The sequence below is a fragment of the Protomyctophum bolini genome (genome assembly GCF_963924005.1).
Source record: "Protomyctophum bolini genome assembly, chromosome: 8".
Lineage (NCBI taxonomy): Eukaryota > Metazoa > Chordata > Actinopteri > Myctophiformes > Myctophidae > Protomyctophum > Protomyctophum bolini.
This window is the reverse complement of record NC_137869.1, coordinates 4854464-4873282: the sequence shown is the minus strand read 5'-3', so window position 1 is coordinate 4873282 and position 18819 is coordinate 4854464. Positions and strand designations below refer to the sequence as shown.

Below are 18819 nucleotides of genomic sequence, written 5' to 3'. Positions count from 1 at the left end.
CCCACAGGGCAAATTCAGTGGCTAGAGGCAGCACAGCAGTTCGAATAAACAGTAGCAACACGATAGCTACGACTCACGAGGAACAAACGGCATCGCAGCACCAGAAGGGCTGGACACTGGACTGGACCAGCTCCAACAGTTTAAGCCTTTTTTATTCAGGTGCTAGTAGAAAAAAATGACCGACGTTTCGATCTTGCGATCTGAGTCGGGTCAGAATACGACAGTTAAACAAACAAACCACAGTGGTTCTCAAAGTGTGGTCCGGGGGAACCCAAGGATTAAGAATTATAAAAAATAAAAAATAAATAATGACATGCCGCCGATAGGGAATATATTAGGGTATAGAATGTCTCTGTATTTGGAAATGACTGAGTGTGCACAAAGCACCAATATATAAAATCGAATTTAGCTTTTTAATACATTTAGATGATTAATTAATTATTAATTACATTATTTTTACCCGTCTTTTTCCCCCCCAATACATATTCTAACATTGCTTCCCACTGTCGTTGTGCCATACTGGCTCACCCTGCCAGCCAGTGTTCAGTCCCCACCGGGCCAACGCAGCAGCGCCTCTGCAGGCCGTAGGAAGTACGCACAGCCACAAAAGATCTCCCTCCCCGCCCGCCAGTGGCGGAGACTCCGGGGGTGCCTGGTAGCTGAAACACCCACGGTTAAAATAATAAGCCAATATGCACCCACCGTCCCACGTATTATGAAGACTGAATTTCGCCTCCCTTTCCCCTCCCCCTGCTCAAAATGTCACGTATAAGTCACACACTTTTACGGGGGCGCTTGGGCAAGAGGTGTTGGGCCGCCCAACGTGGGCATTCAAATGCTAATAAGGTGGCTTTTGTTCTGTTTTGCCCTCACTTTGAGCACTCACGATCATTATTGAAACATGACGCCCCTGCCGCCCGCCCGCCCGGCTTCCAGACAACTTTGGTAGTTAGTTGTATAAATTAGACCCCTTCAGGTGACATGTTGTGGTGAAGAGTAACTTTACCCACTGCAGCTAAACAGGTGGCCGGGGGCGGGGTTCACTTACCAACCTAGATAAACTAGCATGCTTCCTTTTTATAGTGTATCCTTACGTTTCTTCTTTACATTGGCGTTGCCCTACTGTACTTGTTTTCTTAGAGGACATGCGAGCATTCCATTGAGCTGCCTCGACTTAGCGAGACAATGGCTCGCTAATGGTCGACGTGGCATGGAGACAAAAGAGGCAATAAGTATAGGTGTCTGTCTGAAAATGGGACACTATACATTGTAGGGCACCAAATGACAACAAAGTGTTGGCACTTTGCCAACACTTTGCCACTCAACTCAACTCAAACTTATTTTATATAGCACGTATCACGTGCTATATACCAATGGTCGACCAAAGTGCTGTACAGGTTAAAATTAGAAAAGACAGAACAGTACATGCAAACGTAACAAAAGTACATGGCAACAATATGGAGGAAGTTATAGACAGAATTACAATTTTTTACAATTTAGTTATTTAGCAGACGCTCTTAATCCAGAATAAATAGAGCTAAAGGCAGTATAACATTTACATCAGGCATTGTCGAAGGCCACAGAGAAAACGTGAGTCTTGATGGCCATATAACTGGAAAACTGACAGGACTGATTGATTTGTGTCCATGAATGGTCAGGTGTCCGATTTAAAGTGTCCTTTGGACTCCACACCAGAACAATGACCTGACCTGACCCGACATGTCCTGACTCTGACATGGACACTGTAATAATACCACCAGGTGTTTCCTATTCCTCAATTAGACCGTAGGGTGTGGAAGGTTATTGTACCGATAATGCTGCTGGCACTGTATTGATATCAGTGTATTCTGTTGATGTAATAATGACAGTCATTATTGAGGATAACACAAACAAGTCCCGGGAACTTTCCATTGTGGTCCTAAACCGTCACAAAATATACTGTTGTTTATTGCTGATATTTTTTCTGTGATACCGTTTCTTCCTAAGCTATAGCATGCAGCATAATACTCTTATCTTATCTTACTTAGTTTCCTGTGTGTATCTGTGCTCTAACTGCTGTGCTGCCTCTGGCCACTGAATTTGCCCCGTGGGACCGCTAAAAGGTCCATCCGTCTTATCTACAGTAGTTGTTCTGGATGGGAGCTTTGTGAGGCTAAATGTCTGACTGTAAATAGATAGATGGATCCCGTTGGGAGAAATCGCACAAAGGAGGTAGTGCACTGCACGCACGCACATCCCTGGCCCATGCAGGTGACAGAGACGGCAGCACAGCGGTAAGAGGTTACTTACAGATACTAACACAGTACAGAGACGGCAGCACAGCGGTAAGAGGTTACTTACACATACCAACACAGTACAGGGCAAAGGAGTTCAGAAGGAGACGGTATAGAATTACGTCACAGTAAAGACACCATCAAACAAATATGAATAAAGTATACAGATGTTTACACACCATATGCAGTCACAGTAAGACCTCTTCAAACATATATGAATGAAGCATACAGGTGTACACACCCTATGCAGTCACGGTAAAGCCATCCTCAAGCACATTTGAATAAAGTATACAGATGTACACACCCTATGCAGTCACGGTAAAGCCATCCTCAAACTAAATATGAATAAAGTATACAGATGTACACACCCTATGCAGTCACGGTAAAGCCATCCTCAAACTAAATATGAATAAAGTATACAGATGTACACACCCTATGCAGTCACGGTAAAGACATCCTCAAACTAAATATGAATAAAGTATACAGATGTACACACCCTATGCAGTCACGGTAAAGACATCCTCAAACTAAATATGAATAAAGTATACAGATGTACACACCCTATGCAGTCACAGTAAATACATCCTATGCAAGACGTACACAGTACACACCCCCTACAGTATGCAATCATCCTGCCTGGTGCAGGACAAGAGACGCCATCAATAAATATTAATAAAAGGGACACAGTGGCACAGTCGGTATAGCATGTTCTCTACTCCGCGTCATCAGTGCCCAAACCCGAGGCGGGTGATGGAAAGGGAAAGGGACTGGAATAACGTGTCGGGTGAAAAGAAGCGGCGTGGACTCCTCATGCATAGAAGGAAATATGACTGCTGTAACATGTAACTGTGTTCGCTACGCAGTGCTTCTCAAAGTGGGGTCCAGAGACCCCCTGGGGTCCTTGAGGGGGCGACGGCATAGGTGGGCACTAATAATAACGCAGCACTTTTCTTCCACTGCAACATTTACGCAGCGCTGTTTGCCTCATGCTGCCCGTATGTGCGCACGATATCGATATGCACATTTTCAAAAACTCGAAAACTGTCCCGGCTGAGATTAATTTAAGTCCCAAACAGATATTTTATAGTTCCCGGGGCGCAGGTACCCCCTTAGTCTGGAGCCCTGGGGTCTCCAGTCCACAGCCAAATACACGTGTCTCTTTTTGATTTTATTATCCATTTGGGGGAGGGGGGGTGGTCAGAGAACCCTTGGGACTACAGGACCAAAGCCAGCTTTTGCCAGGTCATAGTCATGTGACCTGGGCGTGCGAGACCTCTGGTGAGCGTGACGGCCGATAGGCCACGGTCCTCTGAACGAGGTCACGCCGCACGGCTGCCCTGGAAACCAAGACAAAAGGCCTCTGCGGACGGGCGAGGATGTGTCACTAGTTCACTACACGTCCCACTAGTGCCCTTCATGGGAGCTCAGGTTCACCCCTGCATTGTCCCACCTGTATCCCCCCCTCTCTGCCACTGTGGCTATTGTCTGCAGTCTCCTGAGTACTTCTGTTTCCCAGGACTGTGCAGAGTCCTTAAAAACACTCCCTGCTGGTGAGACGGAGAAGGACACGTAGGGCCGTCATCATTGCACATTTAAGTTGACGATTTATTTTAGTTATTAAGTAATTGCGATTGGCGATTTTTGGCGATTTTCTTTTGCCACTGGAAATTGGAGCATTATGAATGAGATTGCCTTTTTAGGCTTCGTAAATAAAAACGTCCACAGGGCAGATATTACAAACAACTGAAATATACCAAACATTTGTGACAACCCACCCTACACCCAGCGTTGATGTGTTTCCATGTGCCCCTGTGTGTGTGTGTGTGTGTGCAGGGACTTCCAGGGGCAAGGTGAGGGTGTCGGGGACAGAGAGCACCCATCGCTGGGCAGACAGAGGACTGAAGACAGCCTGCCTCCGTCGCGCTACGGCTCGCGGCCCCCGACACGCTCCGGCAGCCGACCCAGCAGCGCTGGCAGCTCCCTGCACCATCACAGCATCTGTGAGTGACAGAATGTGTGTGTGTGTGTGTGTGTGTGTGTGTGTGTGTGTGTGTGTGTGTGTGTGTGTGTGTGTGTGGATTCAGTTTAGTCATAGTCTTTTGAATAAAATGTAATTCTAGTTTTAGTCATTTTAGAATGTTTGTGTTTAATAATATTAATATAGGATTTTAGTTTACTAAATCTACAGTTGTCGAGCAAAATGTATTTCGGCAGGCCTTGTTGACGTCGTAATGCCTGATTTTACACTTGCGTTGTGATGCATTGTGAGTGTGATATTATGTGAGTGTAACACCTTTTTTGCAACCAAATTACTTTTTGCGTGCGTGCGTGTGTGTGCGTGCGTCTGTAACCTGCACTGTGCAGAAAAGTATTATGGTGATCAGCACAAAACCAGTCGCCTGACAAAACATTATTTTTCTGCAGTTTCACACTGCACAAGTAGTCGGCACTGAAACATGACGAGTCAGACGAGCAGAGAAACAGCAGTAGAGAACCACTCTACAGTGGAGTATTTACCCCCTCATCACCACAACACGGATAGCGTCGGCTAGCGAGGGCCGCCAGCCGACCGAACATGTTCGGTTCTTCATCAACGGGTTCCGACGTGTCGGCAAGGCGATATGGACGGCAAGCGACGGGAGCTTGTCGTCGGGAATCTCCTGCCGACAAGCTGTGACGCAAAATCGTGAACGAATCTGTGCAATGTGGAGTTGGCTTTACATGTACTGTATGTGTGGTACAGTTTAATTTTCCTAAACATGTATGTGACATGAATCTCTCTGTCTCTTTCTCTGTCTGTCTCTCTGTGTCTCTACCCGCACACAGCGTCGGAGTGTGGCCGGGCGTCCCAGGACTCAGAGCTGGACAGACCATATGAGGGGACAGTCAGAGGGGACAATGGAGACGCTGGAAGGTAACTCAGAGCTGGACAAGAGCTGCCTCAACTCCTACAATTCCAAGTGCTTGTCAGGGTGGGGGTCCCCAGTTAAAATATGATTGGGGGGGGGGGGGGTGTCGCGGCCTGAAAAGGGTTGAGAACCACTTATGTAGACGCCGGTCTGAGCGCAGCAGACACAATCTTATCTGTCCACTCCTCGTGTCTCCTGTCCTGTCTGTCCCTCTCTCTCTCTCTCTGCTTTTATCTCAGCATAGCTGACCTCAGCACAAACAACAAGCACTGAGAGTCGGGGAGGAAACCCAGGGGGGTGTTGGGGGGGGGGGGGGGGGGGGGTACGGAGACAAAGAGAGCAGGTTCAGTTTGGCACCAGGAACATGAAAGCTGTATTGAACCAAGGGAACCATGAAAACAAACAAAAAATAAAAATAAAGAATACGACATGAGTCGGCACCATCCAAGAACATTTGGATGGAGGAGTGTTCGCATGTGTGCGTGCATGCATGCACACATGCGCACATGTCGTACGTGTTATTACTATACTTGTGACGGCCCAATGTCTCTATAGTAGAATTAGAGAGATACACATTGTTAAATACACATTGTCGTGCTCCGAAAACAGCACTTCTACAAGCAGGTGGATTTGGAAAAGGACAATTGCGTAAATAAGGCATTCGTGAAATTCCACTTCCTCAACATGTTGACGTACTATAGCGATACGAGTGTGTGCGTGTGTGCATGTGTGGTGGTCGGCCACGGTGCGCGGTGGGATACCTCAGCGACGCGAGGGGTGACTCAGCAGCACCTCCTCTCCTCTCTCTGTGACATGCGTTTTAAACGAACTGCCACCACAAAGGGCTCCTTTCAATCCCTGGCTCTCTCTCTCTCTCTCTCTGTCTCTGTCTCCCTCCCTCCCCTCCCCTCCCCTCCTCCTCCTCTTCTCCCCAAATCTCAGAGGAGCTGGACACCTCCTGAAACTGTCCCCAGACTGTAATGAGTCCCCACAGGAAATAGCACAGCCAAGTCCCAGTTGGATCCCAGTTGCTTTCTTGAACAAAAACACTCCTCTGGCTCTCGCTCTTCTTGACTGTGGGTTGCCTCAGTTAACCCCGGTGAGGGTTTTTTAGACCACTGTTTCCCAAACACTGGCTCGGGACCCATTTGTGTTTCCTACATTTTTAGTTTTTTTTTATATTATTATTTCAAAGCATTTTGTTTCAGTAATGTGCATGGAGAAATCAAAGAAAAATCGGAGAAATTCCATAAATTAGAAAACAAATGTTTAAGAAGTAGTGAAAATAGCCGATCCGCGCAAGCTTGTCACAATTTCTCAAGATTTTTCAATTATTTTCCAAAAATAGTTGTGAGCTTCTAGATCAGCAGTAAGTAAGTTGCATGTTGCAAAGAGTTATATCGGTGTGGACTGGCCTTAGGGTGGTTGTATTCCATTGGTATACCTTCTCTTATCACAGTTCAGAAATCTTGCTGCAGTTTACCTGTTTTTATACTTGTCAAAGACCCCAAAAGTTATATGTAATTAGTTATATGACCCCCCCAGAAGCAAAGATGTTGAGTTAAAAACGTTCTCTTTTTAGAGGCACGATTTGAGGCACATTTTCACGATTTTTCCAAAATAGCAGGCACGTAACAAGCTCGTGGCGCGGCACTCGGTGCCGCACTATGAGCTTGTAGATCTGCTATTTTTCAATAGCTAACACCAAAAGGGGTTCCCGCCCAGAATGGGTTAAAGGAGCATTCAGTGATTTGGGTGACCAAGGCCCCTGCTCGAGGTTTTTCGGCCCCCCCCCAGGTTTAACTGGGGACAGGGAGGAACTCTTTATGTGGTCAGCACACTCTATAGAAAAAGTGATATTTGAATCAAGCGAAATCACTGAATATACCTTTAAACCCATGTCGACAGAGAGACTTCCTTTTACCGGCAGCTCTTGGCTTCGTACTTCGGATCCATGACACGCCTATAAAAGTTTGGTTTGTTTTTTCGTCTGGGCTTCAAAGTGACCAAGCGACACAAGATTGTACCCATTTGAACTTGTCACTTGTATGGAGTTGTTTACTTGTTTAAAACACCTCGTCGTTCATGCCCTATTCAGCCGTGTTGTGAAGGCCTCGTATAAGTCAAGTTGAGTAGCGACCAGTAAAACATTTCACTTGGCAGCACAAACATGACGATGGCCCAGAGCACTGGGACACAAACACAATGATTAGAGTCTCCAGCCCCATGATGACACATGTCTGGCTCCCATGCCAATCGCCATTTTGGTAGAGTCCTGTCCTGACCTAGACCACCCATTGCTGATGGAAAAAGTGCAACATTTTTTTGTCATTTTCTAATCAATTTGAATCAAAGTTTATTTTCTCTTCTTTACTTTCTTTTGTTGTTGGTATGGACAAAGTATCCTAGATTGTTGGGGCACTACACTGTCTCTATGAATTTGATGTATTACCGTGTGTTTACAAGGTACTATACATCATACGATCCTGTAAATCGCTCTAGATGAAAAGTGTCTGCTGAATGTCTAAATTACAAATTGAGCAGTTTTGTCAAGATAGTCAAATAAATAATGTTTGATTTTGGTCATGTCGGTTTGGCTTTAACAATGATACGACATAGTGGAACAAACCAGCACATATACAGTGTAGTAGCAGTAACCTTATCAGGATCTACTGTCTGTGTGCAATTAGTGTTTACAGTCGTGTAGTTGCATACTGTGACATCAACAGTTCGATATTACAGTATCAATTTGAGACAAATGGCGCTCAAGTACAGAGTAGAAAGGCCGTTTGTCGTTTGAAAGCAGTTATCAGAAACAATTAGTGTTTGCGAACAGTGTGGCTCAAAACTGGCCATGCCAGTCAGTTTTACACTACCCTGCCTGGTGAATATATATATATATTATTTTGTAAATCTGCCTTTATTGATACAGTAGGTTGAAAGTAATCTGACAGGAAATGGGGAGAGAGATGGGGGGGGGGAAGACACACGGCAAAGGCCGTCGGGATCGGGAGTCGAACCCGCGACACACCGTCAGGCTGGATTAGCAGCTGAGTTACAGATCCATAAGGGTCCATTTGCTTTGTAACTACCATTTAGCTGCAGGGGACCCCCTGGAACTCCACTCAAGGACTCCTGGGGGGTCCCTGGACCCCACTTTGAGAACCACTGCATTGTTTCAGACCCAAGACATGTGGTATAGAATGGCTGTGTGGGAAGTGGGTCAGTTAAGGCCATTGGCAGAATGGGTCAGTTAAGGCCATTGGCAGAATGGGTCAGTTAAGGCCATTGGTAGAATGGGTCAGTTAAGGCCATTGGCCGAATGTGTTCTTGGGGATGTGGGATTGGTGGCAGAGGGACCTCTACTCCGCACAGTCCAACCCAGACCGCTTTTAAGGCTGTCACCATTTCAAGGTTACAGTGTAAGCCGACTAATTTGTAACGGCAAATAACTGCGATTAACGATTTCTTGCGTTGAACAATGGAACGTTACAATTTGTATTTCTGTTTGCCTTTTAAGCATCGGAAACACAAATTACACAGGGCAGATATGACAATAAATCGAGAAATCACTGATACATGTTTTTTTTTTTTTTTTTTTTTTAAACAATTACACAATAGCGGAAATAGTTGAAGATCTACAAAGTGACGTGTTATACTTATAAGCTTGTAGATCTGCTATTTATGCTATTGAAATGTTTGTTTTTTCAACAACGATTGCCGATTAATTATGCACAAATAATAATTGTGATCATCTCAAATAATTGCGATCAGGCGATTATGTAATGATTGTTGTGACTATAGGCCTACCCGGTTTGTGTCTGTAGAGCTGCTAAAGTCTGCAGTTTTAGTGATGTATCTTCTTTACATATCCCATTTTGGTTCATCGTGCTCACGCCGAACCGATACCCAATATTCATATTTTAAAATACCCACGCTGTAATAACTGGATATGCCTGCCATGGGCTTTAGGGACTACCGGGTGACTGGGAAGTATTGATGGCGTGCGTGTGCCCCGGATACTGTGTCCCCAGAAATGGACCATAATCAGCTGGAAAGGAGCGAGCCGGCTGCTATCAGGTGTTGGGGCTGAGAAGTCCGTTCAAGGTTAATGTAGTCTCCTTACACACAGAAAAATGAAAATGTTGAAAGGTCAATTGGATGGAGACGGGTGTACAAGAGATGAACTGACACGATTATATCCATGGATCCAGACAGGAGATAATAGAATCCATGTTTCATTCAGGCAGTGATTTATGTTTGTAAGCTACACAGGAGAGGCTGAATAATATGAATAATAAAAAAATAAATCTTCTAAATTTAAAGGAAAGATAATAATAATAATCATGGCATTTATTTTTCTTTGGACCCTTGACAAAATATGTGTGTTCTAATCTTAGGTCAGGTTGGGAACCACTGGTCAGCACCTCAAAAAGTACACCAATCACAGCTCATGCATGCATGGTCTCTACAAACACTTCCTGTGGTCACCTTAAATGCCCCCGCTGGAGTGGAACTAGGGGAAATTCGACATCCTTGCATTGCGATTTGTGCAGCTTCGACACACTCACTATTACGAGTAAGACGCGCAAACGCGGGAAGCGAACGCATAACCATATAAGGAGTCCCCAAAGCAGCTATACGTCCAAATATTGACTCAGCCATAACCATATAAGGAGTCCCCAAAGCAGCTATACGTCCAAATATGGAGTGTGTTGCATCAATCACAAACAAATCACTCAGCTCCATATATGGGCACAAAGGGGACACACACACACACACAGACAGACAGACAGACAGCCAGACAGACATGATCTGCTAGGTCTCATAGTAAGTGCTCACTGCGTTCGCAAAATAACAGACAATAACATGAGTCTCCTTTCTGTCCTCATCGACAGCCCCGAGTCCTTCTCAAGCCGTCCAAAGATGTCACGAACGCCGGAGCCCGAGGACGACGACGATGACGACGCAGCGGCGGCGGAACGGCACAACGTAGGACAGAGCAGCAACACCAGCAGCGCGCGGAGAGGTCGCTGCCCGCCGCTCGCCCCCCAGTTCTCCCACAGCGAGCCACAGCACAGCAGCCGGCCCGCCTCGGTCAACTCCACCAGAGGACACAGTGAGTCCAAAACACCATACTGACACACTTTATACTGTATATATAACTGTATATATATATATTTTTTTTTTTAATCTTTTTATACCACAATTTTGCAACCCATTTTTTCCAACCTGGGGGGGGGGCAGCGGACTGACCTCATGCTTTCTTTCACCTGACGGGGGGGAAGAGTTTCACAGGAACACGTTATTCCGACCAGTGCCTTTCCCCTTAGCCTCGCTACTCTGGGCCAGAAGTGGGAGTCAACTTTATTTGTAGTTGTTACGTCCCCACCAAAGAGGTCCAGGTATTATTTTGTGCACAAAGCTATAGCTATTTCCCCTAATTAATATAAGCCCTCAATAGAGCTTCGCAGTCCCGCCCTCTACCAGGGCCCAGGAAATTATTCCCTGTTCCTTTTACTCATGGACATTTCAAAAAGCATTTATTTAAAGACCTTTTAAGCCGTCGTACAAAGCCAACTCCAGTTGTGAGAAAACACAATTTTTCGGGCCGAACAAATAATTAGAAAGAAGAAGAAAACTAATTTTTTTCTTGTTTTTCTTCTTTGTAATTATTTGTTTGGTCCAAAATATTGTGTTTATTGTCATGATTTGTCACGACTCGAGTTGGCTTTGTACGACACTTAAAAAGGTCTTTAAATAAATACTTTTTGAAATGTCTATGGGAAAAATATATTGGGAATTATTTCCTGGGTCTAGCGTCGTCATGAAAGACTGTGACTGCGACGCTCTATGGGGCGTTGAGTCTTAGTGCTAATTTCTTATTTCCATCTAAACAAGTATTAAAGTGTGCCGCTTGGGATACTATTTACATTATGAAGAGAGGATACAAAAAAAATGATTTTCGAGCGATGGAAATACGCGAATTAGCACTAAAAGCTGGGATAATGCGTTTTTGCTGGACCTCTTTGGTGGAGACGCAACAACTACAAATAAAGGTAAGAAAGCCTTCTAGCCCGAAATTCTCCTCTACTCTACTGGAAGGAAGTAGGTCATTTCCAGCAACTACATCCTGGCAAATTTTGGCTGTGATTACCTGCTCACTTAGCCAATTTGTCTCACTGCTGGCAATAATCCTTTTAAAAGCTAGATTGCCAACCACGATTTAGAAGCAGTTTTATATTCTAAAACCGTAGTAGTCCATTGAAACCTGTTCAAGTGGATTGTGAATTTTGAGACCGCCTGATGCTTTTGGCCGGCGAACAGACAAAGGCCAGTTCACTGCCCAGCGTCTGTAGTATTGTCTCCTTGCTGTCAGGCTGCTTTTCAGCCCCCGTTTGGGTCTTTGTCTGGCGGGGTTCTTGTTCTCTGCCTACAATTCATTCCAATTTCTCTCTTTTCACCCCAGTGGAATATCAGATGATGTACTGGCGCTACTAGTACACCTGTATCTGCCACAGTGGTGGTCTGTTTACCTTTTGTTTGTTTAGTGGTGCAACCACTCCTATAGACAGCTATGTGTGTGGCTGTGTCCCTGCATGTGTCCCTGGCTGTGTCTGAGCACGAAAGATAGTGTTTGTTCACCATCAAGTGTCACTGTTGCACAGCCTAACACACAGACACACACAGGCCAGGGAGGAGGGTGTGTACAGCACAGCACAGCACAGCAGCACCACTCACTTCAGACAGGTCTGTTTTTTCACTTGAAGTTTACCATAGGGAACATACATACTGTAGGGAAGTGCACCTAACCCCATTATACCTTTATCTCCATCTCTCTCTCTTTGTCTCTCTTTCACCTTCATTGTCCGTTCACTCATAATGGCTAGAGTCCATGGTTCCCCCTCGGGAATCACAAATTATTTTCTTTTCCTGTTCCTTACCAACATTTGCACCTTGTTCCCAGATATAAAGGTGCAGTTCCCTTACATCAGGGGTGCCCAAAAGGTAGATTGTGATCTACCAGTAGATCACAAAGGCTGTGCAGGTAGAACACATGACATGCCCCTAAAAATATATATAATTTAAATATAAAAAAATATTTTTGCACCTGCCACTTGAATTAAGGTGACTTGATTGATTGACATCAAAAAGTGCCTGTGAGCTCAAACCCACAATGCAAGTCTTTCTTTTCAAGTGTGTTGGGCAGATGTCAGTAGCATTATACAGTTATATATATATTTTTAAAACCCTACCAGTTCCATTTCCTCCCCTCCTCCCATCTATTCCTCAAGTGCGCCGCTAGGTACATTTAAAAATAAATCAGAAATGGGATAATACTGTTTTTTGGTGGGTAGATCTTGGTGAGCTCGTCGTTTTGAAAGTAGCTCGCAAGACAAAAAAGTGTGGTTACCCCTGCCTTACATGTTACCAGAAAGGTGCAGTCTTTAGCACGGGAATGAAAAGCAGTGGTGACTCCCTGTACACAATACTGTATTATTATTATTGACGAGCTGATTGCTCAACTGATGTCAACCTCCACAGTGTCCGGTTAAAACACAAATGACGTCCATCCGTCTGTTCAGTTTTTAACTCAAATCTTTGCTTCTGGGGGTGTCCCTGGAATAACATATTTTCAGATGGGGGTCGGCGGCCAATTTCATATATTTTTAGGGGTCCTTGACATAAAAATGTTTAAGAACCACTGACAGTCATAAGAAAACATAGGTGTTTCAGAAAACTGTCAGGATTTAGAAGACATGTGTATCCAATCTAAAGGTCTAAATGGGATAAAGTAAATGTACTTAGTTACTACTACCCCCCCCACTGGTATCGCGTCCCTCCCTGGACTCACAGCTTTTCTTTTGATTGTCGATGTAACATCTTAAACCTGGAGCTGGATGCGCGGTTTGATTGTGCAGCCTGGTCCTCTCTTAGCGGGGGAGATATCATCTGCTCTCGCTCTCTCTCGCTCTCTCTCTCTCTCCAGAAGTCTTAATTGCATTTGATGGGTGATTACCTCCGGCCGCTCTCCCAGGCTCAGCTGACTGGAAACAAAGCCTGTTATGTTATGAGGCCTAATGGCTGCCCGAAGGCCCCTGCATCCTGATGATTTATCCTCCCTCTGTACCCGTCTGGCGTCTTTACTGTCTTTAACCCATTCTGACCTGAGATCAGATTCATACGAGGTTTCCACTGGACACACACTGGTCTGATTAACCCATTCCGACCTGAGATCAGATTAAAAAAATGTCACAGTCGTTCTTCGATTTTTCAAAGAAATAGCAGACCTACAAGCTCGTAGCGCGCCACTCGGTGGCGCGCTATGAGCTTGTAGATCTGCTATTTTTCAATAGCTAAAGCATAACATGATGCTGACACCATAAATGGGTTCCCCGGTCAGAATGGGTTAAAGACGGAGTCATGGCTATCACAGGAAGTCGTGTCGTAGCGCAGTGGCTGTCGAGGACCTCCGAATTGACGTGTGTTCTAACAATTATGAAGAGGCATTGTGATTGGCTCACATACGTAACTGCGATGGGGCGAGATTGTATACTTGTATTATGTAATATTGGTGATGTAATTACCGGTCGGTCACCCACGCAGCTGGGTCCTGTACCTATACAGTGGTTCTCAACTATGGGTCCGGGCCCCCCCGGGGTCCACCAAGGTTCCTAATGGACCGCAACGGGCCCAGACTGACTCCATTTTGGTTACATTTGCCCACTTTCAAAGTTAAATTAACATGACGTAAAGTAAGACACTGTGTCTATTTGCTCAGACGCTGTATGACGTAAAATTCTCCATTCATTCCATGTCAATGGGAATTTACGTTTGTTTAAGACAAATGGATGGTAACTAAAAGCTGGATATAGGAGGGGCTAGCGCCCCTCAAAAAAATAATAATCACACTTGTGTTTCACAACTGTATTTCTATCGACCACATAGATGTCTTACGTCGGCCGTCATTTAGTGCCCGAAAAACCAATGACATCAGAAGGGCGCGGAATACAGAGGTGCAACTCAAGGATACAACTGTGGCTATCCACCCTCAGTGGTCCACGTTTTGGTAAATACATCTACCCCAGTGGTTCTCAACCAGTGGTCCTTGAGGGTCCAGCTAAATGATGCAGAGTTGGAAACCAAATGGACCCTTATCCATCTTTTAACTCTTGAGAGAGCGTTTCATTTTTACGCTCTCAAGAGTTAAGTTATCGTTAAACACCTAATTGTTATAGTTTGCCTGACATCTCTCCTAAAGGTACCACATCAATAGAGGCGCAAAATTGCGCATGCATAAAGTGAATGGGAAATTGAGTGGTTAATCGCGTGGCAAAGTGACTTGGCAAAGTGAGTTTAATGTCGTTTAACGGTTAATGCAATCAGATAGGACTTTTCTGTTTGGATGTACAGGGGCTGTCAAGGCCAGAAAAGTAGTTTTTTGCCACTCAGTGAACCAGGGACCACCACCTTGACTAAGAATCAACCTGGGGACCACTGTTGTGTTGGAATGGGATATGGGCTAAGATTAGTGCATTCGTAACACTTGCTATGGAATGCTGTCTCTCAAACCTTTATCCCTAAACCTTTTTTGCCATATTTTACTATCTTGAAAAATATTTAAAAATAGTTCAACTAGCTGATCTACATCCACACATTATGATAATGTACATCTGCTATTTTAACTATTTTAATAATAGTAATAATAATAGTAATATATATATATATATAGTAAAAATGTCAAATACGTGCAAGATATAGCACATGACATTATATGGGCACATTTCCTATAATAATGATGACTCAATGAGGTAACATGGTACACCTTCTTGAGATTCTATTTCCCAATTTCTGTGTAATTTCTTAACCTCAGACTTCCCAGTAATTCTGACAACATTGACACACTTCCACGGAACAGTGCACAAAAGGTTTAGTGCACTGTTTCGTGGAAGGAAATGGGTGGTGGGTCAGAATGGGCTAATCAGACCAGTGTGTGTCCAGTGGAAACCTCGTATGAATCTGATCTCGGGTCAGAATGGGTTAAAACAAACATTGAACTAAAAACAAAACATTAAACCTGTATATAGGAGGGGCTAGCGCCCTCAAAAATGAATGGCTAAAAACCACTGATCTATAAACCCTCAGGAGGAGGAGGAGGAGGGGGAGGGGGGTGGGAGGGAGGGGTTTGTGAAGACCACCCACCCAGAAGGTATAAAAAGAAGAGAGATGGTGGAATGCATGCATGGTGTGATGATGACAGAGGGGTGTTATCCATCCATCCACCATCCCTCTGGGGCTCTGTGTGTCTTTATGGTGACGACAGATCCCTTTGTGATGTGTTCACCTGAGCGTCTGGAAGAATGCCCGAGGAATAGTAATGAGGGGGGGGGGTATTATGACGAGGAGGAGGAGATCTGATGACGAAATGATGGTTCAGTTCAGTGGTTTTCAACCAGCGGTCCGGGGACCACCAGTGGTCCCTTGAGGGGGTATCTCCAGGCGGTCCCCAGCTAAATGATGGAGTGTTGGTAACCAAATGGACCCTTATATAGATCTTTAACTCTTGAGTGTAAAAATTTAACCAACTGGACCCCTATATACGGGTCCATTTGGTTTCATTTCACACTCTCATGAATTAAATGATTGTTAAACATCAGCATTATACTACTATAATTAGAGAATGTAGAAGAATTGCTATTTTGATACAACGTGTACCTTGTTATCACTCATTGTGGACAAACTCTTATCCAATGACAACAAAATATTCAAAGTTTTGGGTCTGAGAGGTTAAACTTAAATGTCATCAAATGGTGGTCCGTGGCTCAAATGCTGAACAAATAATGGTCCTTGATTTGAAAGAGGTTGAAAGCCACTGGTTTAGTCGTTTTGTTTCTGTCTCTCTCGTCTCATGTCTCTGTTCCGTCTGATGAGGTGTTGCTTCATGCAGTGCATGGGGTGTCATTCGTTAAGCCCTCTGGCTGCGGATTTCTTGCCTTTTGTCATGTATTTAGGGCAGTTCTCAGCGAGGGTTATCTCGCACCCTCGGGGCTGAGATCTCACCGATAAGACACATTCCTATCCCTCAAACGGATGAATTCCTAGTCCGACCTCCCCGGGATTCCAGGTGGTTTAGTCCAACTTTATAGGTTTTCTTCTCTCTTTTTTTTCTTCTTTTTTTAGTTTCTTTAATGTTTTTTTTTTGTCATGTTTACATCTGACACTCACCACACCTGTTCTGTTCTTTTTTGCGGAGATGGAATGCCCTGTCATATAGTGAAGCATAGTGCCAGCTAGTAGAGGCCATATACTTTCCTATTCTTTCATATGTAGCCTATTGATGCTCAGTTTCAGCTCATTTTATTTTATAGTACAAAATCACCCCAAGGGGTCGTGAGACATGGCCAAAGCATGTCTGGGGGTCCCCCCAGACAAAAACGTATATGTATCACATTACACGGGGGAGCAAGATGCAAGTTTCATTCATTCCAGGCAATCATTTGATGGAAATCTAAAATTGTGTCACCTTCCCTCTCTATCCCAACCCGATATCCCCCCGCCTCCCCCTCCCTTCTCCAAATCTCTTCCAGGCAGCCAGTCACAGAGGAAGTGAAGAGGAGTGGGCTGTCACCACGGAGCGGGCCCTATCTCGCTCTGAAGCTTCCTGAAACTTCATCCTCTCTTCCAGTTTAGTGATCAGGGTCAGGGGCAGACAGAGAGAGAGAGAGATAGATGCATGCTAGGACACAGGAGAGAGGGGGCGAGGAGGGGGGAACAATGCAATGGATTGTGGCTCCAAGTGTGCCCCCACGTACACACTACACACACACACACTCCTCCCCCCTTGCACTCAATCCTTTTCAACGTCAACACAGAGGTTTTCTTCTGTAATATAACACGGCTAGGCCAATAAGCGACAACAAGCACCCATGCCCCCCCACCCCCCCCCCCCCCCTCTTCTTCTGTCCTTATCTATCGATGACATGTCAATACATCAGTTAGAATCACAATAGTTCCTGAGCAGACCTATTGAGAGAGTTACGACACTAACCGTAGACAAAGAATGTTCATAAACGCTGCTGTCGGGCAGAAACCTTATCTCCATAGTTTTATTCCCCCGTAAATTAACGCCCTACTTGGTCATACATACCTACAGCGTCTCACAAATGCATCAATACTACTGTAATGTTTCCATACATTTAATTCTCGTTAATGGCTGTTTCATGTGATACATGAAGCGGCGAGACCAAAGTGTGCAGTAAACTGTAACTCTCTTTCAAATGGGTCTGGCCTTGAATGGTTAACAAACCAGACAAAAAAAATCATAGCAGTGCATGCATGACAGGTGAACGCAGCTGAAGGTCATTATGTGCCACAGTAACACCTACTGTAAATGAAAACACACTCAAACGTAACTGTATTACTGTCAGCTGTGTTTACCTGTCCAAAAGGTAGAGAGGCCAGTGTACAACACACATATCGGGTGATAGATAAGTGCCATTCTCATGGTAATATTGGCTTACTTTATACATAATATGAGGAAAAGGGCAAGAACTGATTTTACTACCATTTCCAAGAATTATGACGATGGTGATTTTTTACCCAGAGTGCAACAGTAATAGGTTTCGGTTTCTAGATCACTAGCGTTAGAATGAATGCCGAGTAAGGACTGCAATTATCACTTGGTACAAAAAGCCATAATCCTAATTTATACTCTGTAGTACTCTGTGAACAGTGTCATTTACTTAGATCTGATTTTCAAGGTGAGCATGCACCGCATGAAGTGCAGTGCCCGGCTTCAAGTAGTTCACATGTCAATCCAACCGATATGGGCATATTTATAGCCTACTGATGACGCTGGGGATGTCTATATATGGGCATAGAGGGACACGGACAGACGGGTATTGCATAACCGCGTTATGCAATACCCCAATTTGCATTGACTACCAGTCGGACGTCCCATTACTACCCGGTCCATAATCTGTAGCAGACACAGTCATGTGATGGGAGTTTCAATTAAGCTATTTCATGTATCTATTTATCCAGCATTTTTAGCTTACAGTATTTTTCATAGTTAGTGAGAACATGAAAGAGATGGGGATGCCATGTACTGTAGCAAAGACTCAAGTCAAATTGTAACGGAGCAATAAATAGCCTTATGTGGTACATGTGGTACAGTATGTGATGCCCTGCTGCGTAACAAGCTACCACTTTGTCTTCTCTGCAGGACAGGAACAGAACTGGCTTAACCTCCGCCTTCCTAAAAATGAACCCTGCTCTATCACACTGGTTCCCACAGTAGGGTCCGGGGACCCCCAGGGGTCCTTGAGAGAGTTCCAGGTGGTCCACAGCTAAATGATAATTATAGGAACCAAATGGACCCTTAAGGGTCTGTAACTCTCTGCTAGGGCCGTACAAATCTTCTCTTATGCGGGGGTCCCTGGCATATGTTTTCAAATGGGGGTCCGTGGGCTAATTAGTGTCAATTTGGGGGTTCTTGACATGAAAAGGTTTGGGAACCACTGCTCTATCTATCGCACATAATAGCAAAATGTTTTGGGGTCATTTCATTATTTTAGGTGTTCTGCACAGCGCACTGCTGCGGTTCACAGATCTGGAAAAAAAATGCGTCCAGTCTG

General features: G+C 44.6%; 1 protein-coding gene across 2 annotated transcripts in view; it reads left to right on the top strand.

Moving 5' to 3' along the window:
* armc9 (armadillo repeat containing 9) overlaps positions 1-16874 on the top strand; it is a 64819-nt gene extending 47945 nt beyond the window's left edge. The window contains exons 23-26 of one of the 2 annotated variants that reach the window (XM_080770365.1): positions 4107-4273; positions 5100-5187; positions 10081-10301; positions 16771-16874. In XM_080770365.1, coding sequence (XP_080626491.1) covers positions 4107-4273; positions 5100-5187; positions 10081-10301; positions 16771-16793 — 499 coding nt within the window. In that variant the 3' untranslated portion in view covers positions 16794-16874. The remainder of the gene's footprint in view (positions 1-4106; positions 4274-5099; positions 5188-10080; positions 10302-16770) is intronic. The other variant, XM_080770364.1, reaches the window with a different exon arrangement.
* The last annotated feature ends 1945 nt before the right edge of the window (positions 16875-18819 follow it).